The sequence below is a fragment of the Parasteatoda tepidariorum genome, chromosome 8 (genome assembly GCF_043381705.1).
Source record: "Parasteatoda tepidariorum isolate YZ-2023 chromosome 8, CAS_Ptep_4.0, whole genome shotgun sequence".
NCBI lineage: Eukaryota > Metazoa > Arthropoda > Arachnida > Araneae > Theridiidae > Parasteatoda > Parasteatoda tepidariorum.
Window position 1 is genome coordinate 41190750 of NC_092211.1, and position 15028 is coordinate 41205777.

Below are 15028 nucleotides of genomic sequence, written 5' to 3' on the forward strand. Positions count from 1 at the left end.
AAAAAAAAGAAATCACAATTTTAAATTAAAGTTATGGTTTGCTAACTGAAACTTTGTTTTAATAGTTAAAGTGCAGTGGGCTGTCCAAGCCAAATTTACTACCGTTTAACGGTACCTTTACAAATTCAACTTTAGGAAAAATGATAGAATAATCACACAAAATACTTTTTCTTAAAAAAAAAAAATTTGTCTCGTAAGAAACGATAAATCCTTATTTTTACTATATTTGCGTTGATTTTTTAATATAATTTTTAATTTTCACAAAATAGGTACCTCTCAGAAAAACCCAGACAGACCCCTGAAGTATTCTTTAAATTCTCTATTTAATCTAGTCTTTAAATTTTAATCATGGATTTCTTTCGAAACAGTTGCTATGCATTCAAAGCCATGTATTATAATGAAAAATTATTTTAGTTAGAGCTTCTAAAATATTGTTACAACATAGTTTTAATATTAAGTTAATTTGAAACATTTATAATTCTTTTTAATCATAAATTAAAGTTCTTACAGTGTATTTGAATAAAAATCAAAAAAATCTGATTTAAATCAAAAAAAATCCGATTTAAATCAAAAAAATCTGATTCTTTTGATTTTTTTTAAAAAAATCAAAAAAATCAAGAAACCTGATTGGCGCCTTTATCACCTGCGCCGGTATGATGGAAAAGTACCGAATTGCATATCATGATTTGTGGCAAAATAATCACCAATTTCCAGGCATCACGAAAAATCGAGAGAAAAACATAAACATCACAGAATGATTTATCTTGCAACCACCCCAGGGAAAATCTCTGCATGATTTCTTATAAAATTTGCAAATTTGAAATTCGTTTGGTGCCTTACTAGTTGTAGTTGGCTCAACAGATCACAATATGAAAATATCCCTTATACCTACCCTTAGAGTTGGTCTCCTTCTGTAATGTTTTTTTTAGTTTCTTGTCAGCTGTTTTGAAGTTGCCAAGACTTAGTAATTTTTTATTCTTATGTTAAAATATTTCACGCTGCTCAACATAAATTACCTCTTTTAGAAATTAATGTAATATGCTGTTGAATAATTTTTACCTTATTTATCATGATTTAATTTTATAATAAAAAAATATTTGTGTATATTTATATAGTAACACTTAATGTTTTTTTTATTTATTTAGTTGAAGAGAGAGTGATTAATGAGGAGTATAAAATATGGAAGAAAAATACACCTTTCCTTTATGATCTGGTTATGACACATGCCCTTGAATGGCCTAGTTTGACTGCTCAGTGGCTTCCCGATGTTACTAAGTGAGTTTTATTTTTAAAAAAAATATTTGTATAATGTGTTGTTAATACTTGTACGGGAATGTTTTTTTTTTTTTTTTTTTTTTCTTTCCATGAAAGCATAGNTTTTTTTTTTTTTTTTTTTCATTTTTAGTAATAAAAAAAGAAAGCAGCAATTTTTAGTGGTAGAGTAATAAAAATTATGAGATACTCTTAGATTTCGATATTCTAAGTACATAAATTCTCTCCCAAATAATGTTTTGTGGTTACTAAGAATATTTTCGTTTGTTTCATATGTACCTAAAAAAGTGGAAAATTTTGATTATGCTTCAAAATCGTTAAGAATGTGTTTGGTATTTCAACTTCAATTATTTGATTCTATTCATTTAAACCTCAATATGAATCTAATTTTTTTTTTGTACCATGCCTATTTTTTTATTTTGTATTATTAAATATTTGATAACCTTGTAATTAACTACATAAATCAAGCTGTATTAAATTAAAGCAAATTAATTTGCTTCTCTTATTCTTATTTTTTCTGTTTTCTACCCCAGAAAAATATAAAATGCAAATTGTTCAATTTGCATGAAAATAATTATTTTATTTTGCATTTTGATTGTTTACTTTTTTTAAAACTTATTAAGCTTTATTTGTCGTATGTTCTGTTAGTAAAAAATAATTTTGTTTTCAGACCTGAAGGTAAAGATTACTCAATTCACAGATTAATTCTTGGAACTCATACGTAAGTATATTGCACTAGGTAAATTTTTTTGCTTAATTGAAAATTATAGATGCAGTAAAACATGCATTATATGATGCCAGAAAATTAATTATTAGTAAAAAATTAAAAATAATTTATTAGGTAATAATTCAACTAATTATTTATTAGGTAATTATTTTTTAATAATTAGGTAATTATTTTTTAATTTAGTATAATTTAATTTTTTAATAATTTATTAGGTAATTATTATACTCGAAACAATAAAGTTTGGTTTTTCTGCCTATCATTGTGGATAAAACTCCACAGCTTAAAAAAAAAAAATTTCAGTGTCTTAATTGCACTGTCTGTTACAGCTCTATTTAGCACTATACCAATTGTATTTTTAGTTGCACCTTTTAAATTGAATTAAAGCCCAATCAGATATTATTTGTTAATTTTTTTATTTTCTGTTAGTGTTTACAGAATACAATATAGTGCAGAATATATAGTTGTAACAAAGAAATTTTTTAAATATTAAGAACAAAATTATCTATTAATTTTATTGAATTATTTCAATTAGATCGGATGAACAGAATCACCTGCTGATTGCTAGTGTTCAACTTCCAAGTGAAGATGCCCAGTTTGATGCTTCTCATTATGATAGTGAAAAAGGAGGTTTGTTTTGCAAAATATGTCTCTCTGTTTTTGTAACTGGACTGATAGTGCAAAAATCTGTGTATTTATATTATTTATTTGCTTTCTTCTAGAATTTGGTGGTTTTGGATCTGTTAGTGGTAAAATAGAAATTGAAATCAAAATAAATCATGAAGGTGAAGTTAACCGGGCAAGATTTATGCCACAGAATCCTTGCATCATTGCTACTAAAACACCATCCAGTGATGTTCTGATTTTTGATTACACCAAACACCCGTCTAAACCAGGTTAGTTCTACTTATCAGAATTTAATATATGAACTATGGTTGGTTGGGTAGGACCTGATCGGGTCAGATGGGTAAAAATACACCACCCTTTTAGGTCCTATTTAAACTGTTCTACCGTGAAGTGCTAGACTTTGTGCACCGGTCATCAAACTAGCAAAGCAGGGAAGCCATCCCATTACCTCTGCAGCCGATCAAAATTGTGACGGCATGTCTTCAGATCATCCTCGGGGGATGTTTCCCAGACCGCCGCCAATAGCCTATTGTGTTGTTCTAGTGTGACTTAAATAAGTGACTTAATTAAGTACCTACCTCTATAAATTTTATACTATCTTGTACTATGAAGCATCTACTATAATTTTAAATGATACTGTGGAAAATGGGAAAATATCAATCTCATAAAAAGTATCAATCTTGAACATGTAATAAATGCGTAACATTTATGGGTCATATATCTTAAAAGAGTAATCAAGCTACCAAGTATATTTTTAATATAGCTCTGAATCGTTTGAAAGTATTTATGAAAAAATCTAGTTATAACTAAATGTTTCTGTTTTCTCTTGTAAAAAGTCGGTTACCTTCCTTCTCGCTCCCTTGAAAATGACGGGTGAGGTTTCGCCCTCTATTTCCCGCTTCTGTGATATTTCCGGGCTAGAGTGTTCGGTAGTAACACACCAATAAGAATAAAACTAATTCATTTCTTTTGCCTGGAAAACATTTTATTTCTAATTTTACACACCAGGTGGCAGTACCAGGATATTTTTAAGGTAATTGTGGATAGTTTATTTTATAGATGTCAGCACTAATCAAATACGTGTAATAAAAAAATAGGCACTTTTATGATCGTTTTTTGAAAATTAACCAACCGTTAAGGGGTTAAAAGAAGAGTGGAAGGCTTACCTATAAGAAAATTTTTTTCCCCTTATTTATAACTCTTCCTTAATTATTTCATTAAACTTGAAACAAAATGACTGAAGTCTTATTTTTTTTATTTCTTTTGTTAAATGATTAAAATTTTATTCAATTATTAATTTTTATCTAATATTTATGTTCTTATTTTACAGACCCTAGTGGAGATTGTAGTCCAGATCTTCGTTTACGTGGCCATCAGAAAGAGGGGTGAGAGCTTATTTTTAAACTTTTTGTTCTTCGATCCTTTTTTTTTTATTTCAATCATGGTACCTTTTGATTTCATTTTGCTATGTTGTTCTTTAAAAATAAACCATATACACATTATGTCCTGCTTTCAAAAATTTTAAATTCACTAAGATCTGAAATTTTAACATATGCGCCGGGATAGCCTGGTTGGCAGGCGCCGAGTTCCAATCCAGCCAGCATACGTCTCCTCATGTAGTCTACTGTGACTGGTGCGTGTTAAATCTGTNATGTTTATTCAGAGAAAGTACGTTTTTGTGTCTGATTTCGTAACTTAATTAATAGTTAGCACTAATTAATTAGCATATTTGAGGTCACCCCCAGGAACCATTAAGATTAACACTTAGTTCGTGAAAATCCGATCATTAGAACGAAAGTTATTCAGGGTGATATCTTTTTTTTTTTTTGCGGATTGTACTAAAATTGACCTGGATTAAGCCCTGTTGTATTGAAAGTAAAAATTTTATAAATTAAGTAAACAAATCTTATATATATTTCTCAAAATTTGATATTTTTTTTTTTCTTTTTAAATCCAAATAAGGAATAATAAGAGTTTCTTACTTAAAACCTATTTTTTATTCTGTTTTATTTGTACCCCTTATTTCTTTAAGAACAAACTTAAGTTTATGGCAAACATTGCTTCTTTAAGAAATTAATTACCTGTTTATGTACTTGAATTTTCAATTAATAATTATTTTAAAACAATTTAAAATGTTGTTGAAAGGTTAAATTTCTTATAAGGCTAAATGTAGAATGTATTCTTTTCTTTTGCTTGCTTATTTATCAATAGATATTATTTCATATTTTATTCATTTTGTTCTAATTTAGCTATGGACTCTCATGGAATCCTAATTTGAATGGACATTTGCTTAGTGCATCTGATGATCATGTATGTATCATATTATATTTTTGTCAATATTTTACAATGCATACTTGTTATACAAAACTGTTAAAATGAAACAGATTATATATTTTTATTATCTTGTGGATATGTGTGTAGATGGGTTATAGAAAATATCTCTTCTCTTACTGTGGTGTGAAATTCTTCCAATGTAATGTTATTCTTAGTGATAACTTTGGCACTATGATTAATAGTTTTTTTCATTCATTTTTCTATTATAAAATATTCGGCTTCAAAACCAACTTACTCATTTTTTATCCAACAAGGAAAATAGTTTTTGGCTGGTATTGTGCTCCAGAAATCCAAGGTCCAGAAGTTTCAAGAAATCATCAATTACATTTATGTATAGAAATTCTTGTATATTTTATTTAAAAATATTAGACCTAGAATTTATACTTGGCATCTCTTTCATTTGTAAATATTTTTATCTGGTAGAGCAATTAATGTGATTAGAGATAAAAGTAAACTTATAAATAATTATTCATTTAAAATATGCTGCAAATAATTTCATAAAAGTTTCATTATTAGAAAATATCAATGATTTAAATTTAAAAAAGACACAAATTTTTTTTAACGCGTCATTCATGATTTTCTTAAAGTTTCAGGATTTTTGAGTTCGGCTGACAATCACCCCTTTAAATATGAAATTAGGATATTCGGCAGTCCTGTTCACAGAAAATTTAATTTTTTTTTTTTGTTAATGTGTTTTAGATAGCGAAATAGTGTATAGGCTAAAAAAAGAACATTTTGACAAATTGGATCAAAGAGTTGCAACAATACATGAAGCTGAGACAAATTTAAATGAGCAGCTGACCAATAACTGAATTTTTTTTCATCTGTAAAACTCCTAATATAAGGAGAAAAATATGATTTTATTGCATAGAAGTGACACACGAATTTGCTTCTTGTTTGTTTAGGGACTTCTCTGATATTATCTACTTAATTATTAAAATCACATAAAGAATTTTAAAACTTAGCTGTCCTATAAATTTATTTTTAACTGCTATAATGTTATTTTCTGAACCATACATAAAAAGTTGACATGATTTGAAATTAATATTTGGTTTAAAATAATGCATATTAATCTTTTTAAATATTACTCAATTTGGTGAAAATTTTACTATAGTATAAATCTTTGTCGAGCTCTTAGAAAAGTTGGGCTACTGATTCCGCAGGTCTGCTTGCTAAGTAAATGCTGTTGCTGATGTGAAATCATCATAGTAATATTAAAACTTTCTTGATTGCTATTTTAAAAAAAACATCAGGGAATGGAAAATTATAACAGCTTTACGGGTCACTTTTTTGTTGTAAAGTTTGTAAATATTGCATTTTGACATTTTATAGACACATGACTTTTAATTTGTTTTATTGTTGAATGCATGTAATGACTGACATAGGTTTTCTTGAATTATTTTTAGACAATATGTTTATGGGATATCAATGCTACTCCAAGAGATAATAAAGTAGTTGATGCCAAAACAATATTCACTGGTCATACTGCAGTTGTAGAGGTAAATTATAATTGATCACTTTCTGAAATGTAAAATGTTTGTAGATTCTTTTTTCATATATTTTTTTATGAATTTACAGTGAAATCTCGGATATACGGACATGCCTGGGACCAAAAATATTGTCCCCCTTCCAGAGTTGTCCATTTACAGGAAGAATGCCCTAATTACAAAGCTTAACCCCATGAATTGTTTTTGGAATAATTGCACTGATATAGAAATAATTAATCTGTAATTGCTATTTACATTGATGTTTAATTTGACTTTAAAAAAATAGTTTTTATGTTGTCTAGATAAAAAGATACTGCTATTTTGAAAAATTGGTGTCCGGTTTGAACAGATTAATACTAGATTTTTGGGTCATAAATGAGTGTCCGCATAGATCAGAAGGTACATAATGCTTTAAACATAAAAGATTCATGGGGAATTAAAAATATTTCTGTTGTGAAAGGTGTCCTTTTTAGAGGAGTGTCCGTAACGTGAGGCTTCACTGGATGATGTTGAATTAAGTTTCATATTATGCTGAGCTTATTTCAGTTAATTAGCCAAATATTTAAATATTATTAATTATCTGATTTTTATGTTGTGTTTAGTGATGTTTTTATAATTTTGTTACTAACTTTTAAACTGTGAAGCATATACTTAAGTTATAAATCTTTTAAAATTTTACTTATTTTTATTTATTTAAACTTTTATCATTAAATTCTCTTCNAGTTGATATTCTGGTCTCGTCAAAAGAATTTATAATATTTATTGGCTGCAATTATTTAAGAATTTGATTTTTTCTTTCAATTTTGGCACCGAAATCTAGCATTGCACTTCAATGGCCCGGAGCAAAAGGGTTAAACTCGTGTCGAGTACATTTTTGAATTGCCCCCCTTAACAATCAAATTGCCCCCTGTGGGGCCTGGACCCCACGTTGGGAAACACTGCACTAGGTCCTATAAGGAGCTGTAATATTCACTTTCAATCATCTGTCAAGTGTCTGAATAAATCTGATTTATATGAACACCTCAATGACTAGATTTTTTTCTTTTTTTATTAGACCTAGCTGTGTTAAATACAGGAGTGTAATTGAAAGAAAGAAATTTTCAGGGGAGAAGAGGAATTTAATGCGTCATTTCAGCTTGTGGAGTTTCTTTTTGTGTGTTGTCTAGATAAAAAGATACTGCTACCCAACATATTTCACTTGCATTATATTTTCTCTTTCTTTGCAAATGTAAAGAAAGGATGGTGACAGAAGAAAGATTGATTCTTTAGTAGTGAAATTGATTAATATTTTTAGTTATGGATAATGCAAAAAATGTACATTCTTTAAAATTGGTGAATCATTGCATACTTTGAATTAAAAGCAAATTATTTATTTATTTTTCTTCAAATTTTGAAAAATTGGTGTCCGGTTTGAACAGATTAATGCTAGATTTTTGGGTAATAAATGAGTGTCCTAATTGGTGAGAAGGTGCATAATGGTTTAATCATAAAAGATACACAGGAAATTAAAAATACTTCTGTAGTGAGAGGCGTTCATTTTGTAGGAGTGTACATAACGTGAGGTTTCACTGTATATATTTAAAAAAAATGCTAAATTAAGTTTCATATTATGCTGAGCTTATTTCAGTTAATTAGCCAAATATTTAAAGTATTTATTAATTATCTGATTTTTATGTTGTGTTTAGTGATGTTTTTATAATTTTGTTACTAACTTTTAAACTGTGAAGCATATACTTAAGTTATAAATCTTTTAAAATTTGACTTGTTTTTATTTATTTAAACTTTTGTCATTAAATTCTCTTCTCTACCTAATGTTTGATTTGACATAAAGTTGCTTTGCCATTAAAATCCTTATACATTTCTTTATTCACTAAAGTAGAAATCATTAGCAATTTAACTTTTATGGATATTAAGACTTTTAGTTTGTGTGGTGAGCAGCTGTTTATTGTAAGCTTCAAGATTTCTAAATAAGAGAGAAATACATTTCAATTTTTCAGATTATAAATTCTTATATAATAACAAAAACCTCTATTTTTCATTTAATCTGTGCACTTTTATTTTTAGCATATGGTTTATCAACGAATTCAGAAAGATATTTTAAATTCAATTTAAAATGCAATATTTATTAATGTGTGTATTGCTTACGTCCACTCTTTATGTATAAGTCTAGATTATATTTATATGCACCCCGCACTATCAGGCTAAGATTATTTCCCGTGTTTTACTAGTTAGGGTTCAATTGCTGGATTTGGTTATATCTCACTCATGTTACACTAATAGGTAATCAACTACTGTAATAGGATTTGTAATGTATTGTTTTCTATGTTTTTATTATAACTATTTTTCTAATTGCCCTTAGGATGTAGCCTGGCATTTGTTACATGAGAGTTTATTTGGATCTGTTGCTGATGATCAAAAATTGATGATGTAAGTTATGTAATGTTTGTATCTAATTATAATTCAAAGTATTTATTTGCAAGTACTTAGTCATTGGATTAATTTTTCCGTGTATTTATTCTGAATAAAAAAAAAGTTTATAATGTAATTGACACTACGTTTTGTCAGCAATTTATCACAATACAAAATTCTCATTTAACAACTATTTTTAGTTTTCTCCCATTATGAAGTCATTTACTCTTATTGCCTCTAGGTAACTAGAAATATCAATTTATATATTTGTTTTAGTAACATAGATCATAATAACTGTATATTAGTACATGCATATTTTTAGTTCTATATTTAAAATTGTACTTAATCAATTCAGCAAATTAATTTTTTATGATCAACAAAAAAGTGACAATTACATTTGAAAAATCAATTTTGATAATGAAAATCACTCCTGATTTAATAAAAATCACTCCTGATTTAATAAAAATCTTGTAAGAAAATTATTTACTCATTATTAATCAAATGTTTTATAAGAATTAATAAGTTACAAATAATTTTAGTGTTTCAGTATATATCACAAGTTTTTTTTTTTTGCCTATAAATTTTTGTTTATTTTTTATCAAGCAATTTACTCTATAACTAAACATTAGTTGAAGATTCCCAACTTCTGTCAGTATTGCAAAGTCACCATGTTACATCAAAGATTGCGCATGCTTAATTTTATTACCTATTTATATTTTGTTTTCAAAAAGTTAAAAGAACTAGCTAATTTGATGTAATTTTTCATTGAATTTACAAAATTAGTTTTCGAAGTTCGACTTCTAGTCGATTAAAGTTATTATAATTTAAAAATACTGTTCTTAATCTTGTATAATTTATAGTTACTCAACACTTCGCCAACCCATTTATGTGACTTCCCAGTTTTGTAAACTGTTAGGGAGATCTCTGCAATTGGCAATAGTTAGTTGTAGCTGTTAATAAATAGCTAGGTTATACTCGAGCGTAATTTGTTGGCAAAGTGCTGATTTATCGACAAAGCTTTTTGTAGCAGTTTTATCTTGCACTTAAGATACAATATTGGTTTATTAGTCTGTCATTGCAATTTTTATTTCTCTTGTTATTTGGAAACTACTGTCTAAAATTGTAATTAGAATCTAAATGTTTTTCTAACTTCAATGTTATGAAACTAAAAATTAACTCAATTTTTAAAGCAAAATTGCTGGATATCGACATATTTAATTTTGTACGATAATCTATAGATTGAAATAATCAGTTAAATTTATTTTTGTTACTGTTTGATGAATTTGGTGCCAATTCAACATAGTCATTCTAAATTTAAAATTTATTTTTAGTTGGGATACACGCTCCAACAATACAAGCAAGCCGAGTCACACAGTTGATGCTCATACTGCTGAAGTTAATTGTCTTTCCTTCAATCCATATAGTGAATTCATTCTAGCTACTGGATCAGCTGACAAGGTAACTTTTCTGATCTATATACTTAAATCATTGATTAGAACATTTTTCTTCTTAATATCATCGGGCATATGATTTTTCTGCTGATTCACAGAGATCTGCGAAATATAGAGGGCCTGTGGGAAGTTGTATATAATTTTCATCTGATTGTTTGAAACAAAACATAGCTCTTTGCCTTCATATGCTAAGAGGAGATGGAAAGGAAGGAGCTTACTTGAATATCATAATTTTATGAGAAGGAAGTTGCTGCCTTCTCGTCAGCATAGTTTAATTGTGTGTTCTGTTGTTTTATTTACTTAGCTGGATTATTTATATGTCTTGTCAGTTAATCAGGCACCTATGAAGAAAGAGGAGTATATATGAATATTGTGGTCATAGATAATATAGACGTGCGCTGGTACATTAGAAGTGATTCTTCAATTTTGCAGATACTTTTTTGATATTTATTGTAATATAGAAAAAAGCATCTGCATGAAAAAAGTTTCCAGTGGGAGGGAATACGAAGCAGATAACGTAATCATGATTTATGCAAGATAGAAGAAAGTTGATGTTTAGTTGTATGCATCCTACTGCCACTTAAGCCTAAAGATTAGCAATTACATTGTTTGCGGTCGAGCCTACAATCATCTGATTTTTTGCAACTCAACTCGATGTGACTATCGCTTTACAACGAAAATAAATTATTGCGGTGACAGTGGGAAATCTTTTCATTTGGAGCCTAAAGATTAGCAATTACATTGTTCGCGGTCGAGCCTACAATCATCTGATTTTTTGCAACTCAACTCGATGTGACGATCGCTTTACAACGAAAATAAATTATTGCGGTGACAGTGGGAAATCTTTTCATTTGGAGCGAAATTATTTATATTACTTAATATGATAATTACTTTATATGAATGTAATTCTAAGTATGACTAATAATATTAGTCTTTTTTTAATGACTTTTGTTAATATGCATGTATATATATTTGTCAAAAATTTTAACAAGTTAACTGTTTTTATATATTTAATAATCAAAAATATTATGAGCTTGCAGATACTTTATCTTACTATGATTATGGTTTGCTATGGTTAAACTTGAGCCATGGAAAATGACAGTTATGTACACGAATATTATTTATCTGAAAATGTTGCTTTCTCTGAATTTACTTAAGCTTCAAATAGTTAAAATTTTACTGTGAGTGTGCATGTTTTTACATTAGTTAATTCTCTATTGTGACAATCTCATTTTAGACAGTTGCATTATGGGATCTTCGAAATCTGAAGCTGAAATTGCATTCATTTGAGTCGCATAAAGATGAAATTTTCCAAGTGCAATGGTCTCCTCATAATGAAACAATCTTAGCTTCAAGTGGTACTGATAGAAGGCTACATGTATGGGATCTGAGTAAAATTGGTGAAGAACAAACTCCAGAAGATGCTGAGGATGGACCCCCTGAACTTTTGGTAATATTGCTTTTACGATTGTCTGCAGAAAAACTAAGTATGCATGTATATTGACCCTGTGATAAAGACTCAAGTGTCACATGCATATTTTGATGTATAGTCCACACAAAAAATAACACTGAAAAACTTGACCTAATGATCAGATTTTCCCATAATAGGACTTAATCTTAATTGTTTGAGGTACAGAAAATATTTATTTAATCGATGATTACTTCAGTTTTGGTGATATTTTTGTTATGAAATCCGACACAAAAACGTACTTTTTCTAAATTATAAATTTTTTTTTTCAACAGATAGTTTAGTGCCTATGGTTTGGTCAGGAAAGAGATTTAAAGTTTGGACCCCTTAAAGCTAATTTTGCGTATTTCGTCATATCTCTGGAATTTTTTAAGTGAATTGAAAATTTTTTAGACAATTATAAAATTTGTTTTCTGGAGATAATTCCTCATAAAAATGGCTTTTAATAATTTTTTATCAAATAGTCAAAAAATTTTTAATTTAAAGGTACAGAAATTTTTACACAATTTTAAAGAATGTAATATAATAGGGATTTTGCCAAATTGCAATTTTTTTAAAAATAGTTATTAATAAGTATCACTTTTTATATAATTATCTTCATTGCAATCACTATCAATCTCAAATCCTAATCTTTTTCTTTGTCGGACTATTCTCGAAGAAAGCGAGGGGAAATCCCCTGATAGTATAATTCCCCCCCCCCCATGAAAACCAATATAAAAAGTATAGATTCAATTTTATACATGCAATTATTTAAACTTTAACAAGAAATATTTTTCGAATTTCATTTCATTGGACAATGCGCATGTCGTAAATTTTGCAAAACAAACAACCACGTAGCACAAAACCTCAACAATAAAAATCGACACATGACTTCCTGTTGGCACATTCTATGGTTCGGGGAAGGGTTCAAAAGAGTTTAGAAATTACCTTTAGGCCTCTCAGCAATGATATACTAAAAAAAAAGGTTAAGAGAATTGTTTTTCTTCTCCCTAGCTGTGTAAATTTAGATTAGTATGTTAAATAAAGATCTGTAAAGTTTTTAGAAATAAAAATAAAATTCATTGTTCATTCATTCAAAATTCAACTAATTTTTCACAAAATATGAGCAATTGCTCTTTCTAAGTTGAATGCAACAAATAAAATGATTTAACAAATGAATTGTTATTAATTAAAGTTTATATTGTTGCAATGAAATTTTTCTCCTTTTCAGTTCATACACGGAGGACACACTGCAAAAATATCTGATTTTTCATGGAATCCTAATGAACCTTGGGTTATTTGCTCCGTTTCTGAAGATAACATCATGCAAGTTTGGCAAATGGTAAGAATAATAGATAACTTTGTTTTTTTTTTTAAATCATGTAGCATTTAAAAAATACTATTTTTTACTTTTTATATGAAAGCCCATTTTTTTACCATCATTAAAGAAAGCATGTATGAACTTAGCATATTAGATTTGATTACAAAATATTTAGAAAATTTAACCAAATTTCCTACTTAATTAACATAAAAAGGCAAAAAATATTTTAGATTTGAAACACTTCTACATCGTAAGAAACTAGTCCTGCTGAACATCAGTTTTGAAACTAGGGAATTAGACTTACCAAGTTTAGAACTTAACCGTTTGAGTGCTGAAGAGTTTTCTTATATATATACTAATAGTGCGGAATGAAATGTGCAGCAATTTTTTGGAGAATAGAAATGGTTATAATTAACACTAATTATTATGTAACAAATAATTTTTACCAACAAAAATATCTTTTTATTCTCACTCATTACATTTTCGGTACAAAATAAGAGAAGCGCTGTTGCGCTTCTCTGCATTTTTGGCACATAACTAGCGAAGCGAGATAGCGCTTCTACGCACTCAAACGTTTATTGAACTGAATTCAGATAAGTCAACTTGGAGAGACAATTTACTGTAAAACATATCAAAAACTTTTATAAACCATGATTGAAAGCTTTATTTTCCCATAGTATTATCTTGCTCATTTTGACCTTATTTGGCCACTTTTGTTTTTTATTAATCTTTCTCTTCACAGGCTGAAAACATATACAATGATGAAGAACCTGAAACTCTTGCTACAGATTTAGAACCAACAGCTTCATAAATAAGATTCTCATTTTAATCATTTCTTCAAGGCATTCTTTGTGTTGTTAATTTCATACCCATTGTAATATTCAAATGTAAATGTTAAATAAAACTTTTTGATAAATTTAAAATTTTCCCCCCTCATTCTTTAAATTTTATTCAATTTATATATTGCCTATTAACTTAGCAAAGATTTATAACTACAGTCATTATTTGATCATAATTGGCTTGTATAAAAATTTGCGTAACAAAATGCTTGCTCTTATTTACAGGGTATCTGCTATATTTCTAATTCATGATTTTCCACGACTAAACGAAGTTACTATTTTCTCTGACAAAAATGCAACAATAAATTTTAAAAAGAATTATAATAACATTAATTGAAATGATAGGTATAACCAAAACTGTTATATTCTGCATCTTCATATTTATAGATTTTAAAAACAGAGTAAAGAAAGAGTTGAAACAATAAAATAGCTGAAAAATACAAAAGCAAATTTTTTTTCTACAGAATTATATTCTAAAGAAACTTTTCTTGTTCATCAGAAAGGAAAGAAATAGTCCTGTTTTTTCTGTTCTCATTTCGGAATGAAAAAAAATTCGCCAATTACTGGTTTGCTTCAAATAGAATTTTAAATTGATAAGATTAAAAATAAATAATAAAAATTCTTAAATCACAGAAGTTTAAAATATAATTCGCTCTAGAAATGACGTTTTTTCTTTAATTTTTTTTAAAGAACTTGATAAAATCATTTTATATTCCAATAAAATATGATTGAGTGGTGATTTGTTAGGAATTCAAATATTTTGAACAGGATGGGGGGGGGGGGGTTTCNGGGGGGGGGGATTCCATTTTAAAAAATAGTACAAATCATGACTTTCCAGGTGCGCATAAAATATCAGATTACACATTTTGTCTTCGAAAAGTTAGATTTTCTTTTAAGCTTTTGTGGCTACCAAGTATTTATTATAATTTGCATTTTATCCCAGTGAAATTGATTGCATACGTAAAATTTCAAGAGTCCTTCCTTACCTGGGTTTTCAAAAATTTATGATTTTTATGTGAAAATTATTTTTTTATTTGCTACAGGAAACTGGTATGGATTGTACTTCATGAAAAAATGTATGATGGTATGTTGCTTGCCATAAATAAAAATACAAGAC

General features: G+C 28.1%; 1 protein-coding gene across 1 annotated transcript in view; it reads left to right on the forward strand.

The window, feature by feature from the left end:
* LOC107456267 (chromatin assembly factor 1 p55 subunit) overlaps positions 1-13995 on the forward strand; it is a 17610-nt gene extending 3615 nt beyond the window's left edge. Inside the window, exons 2-13 of the mRNA XM_043055563.2 lie at positions 1146-1275; positions 1943-1993; positions 2532-2626; positions 2719-2892; positions 3954-4008; positions 4873-4933; positions 6364-6456; positions 8804-8871; positions 10185-10311; positions 11542-11754; positions 12983-13093; positions 13815-13995. Coding sequence (XP_042911497.1) covers positions 1146-1275; positions 1943-1993; positions 2532-2626; positions 2719-2892; positions 3954-4008; positions 4873-4933; positions 6364-6456; positions 8804-8871; positions 10185-10311; positions 11542-11754; positions 12983-13093; positions 13815-13883 — 1247 coding nt within the window. The 3' untranslated portion in view covers positions 13884-13995. The remainder of the gene's footprint in view (positions 1-1145; positions 1276-1942; positions 1994-2531; positions 2627-2718; positions 2893-3953; positions 4009-4872; positions 4934-6363; positions 6457-8803; positions 8872-10184; positions 10312-11541; positions 11755-12982; positions 13094-13814) is intronic.
* The last annotated feature ends 1033 nt before the right edge of the window (positions 13996-15028 follow it).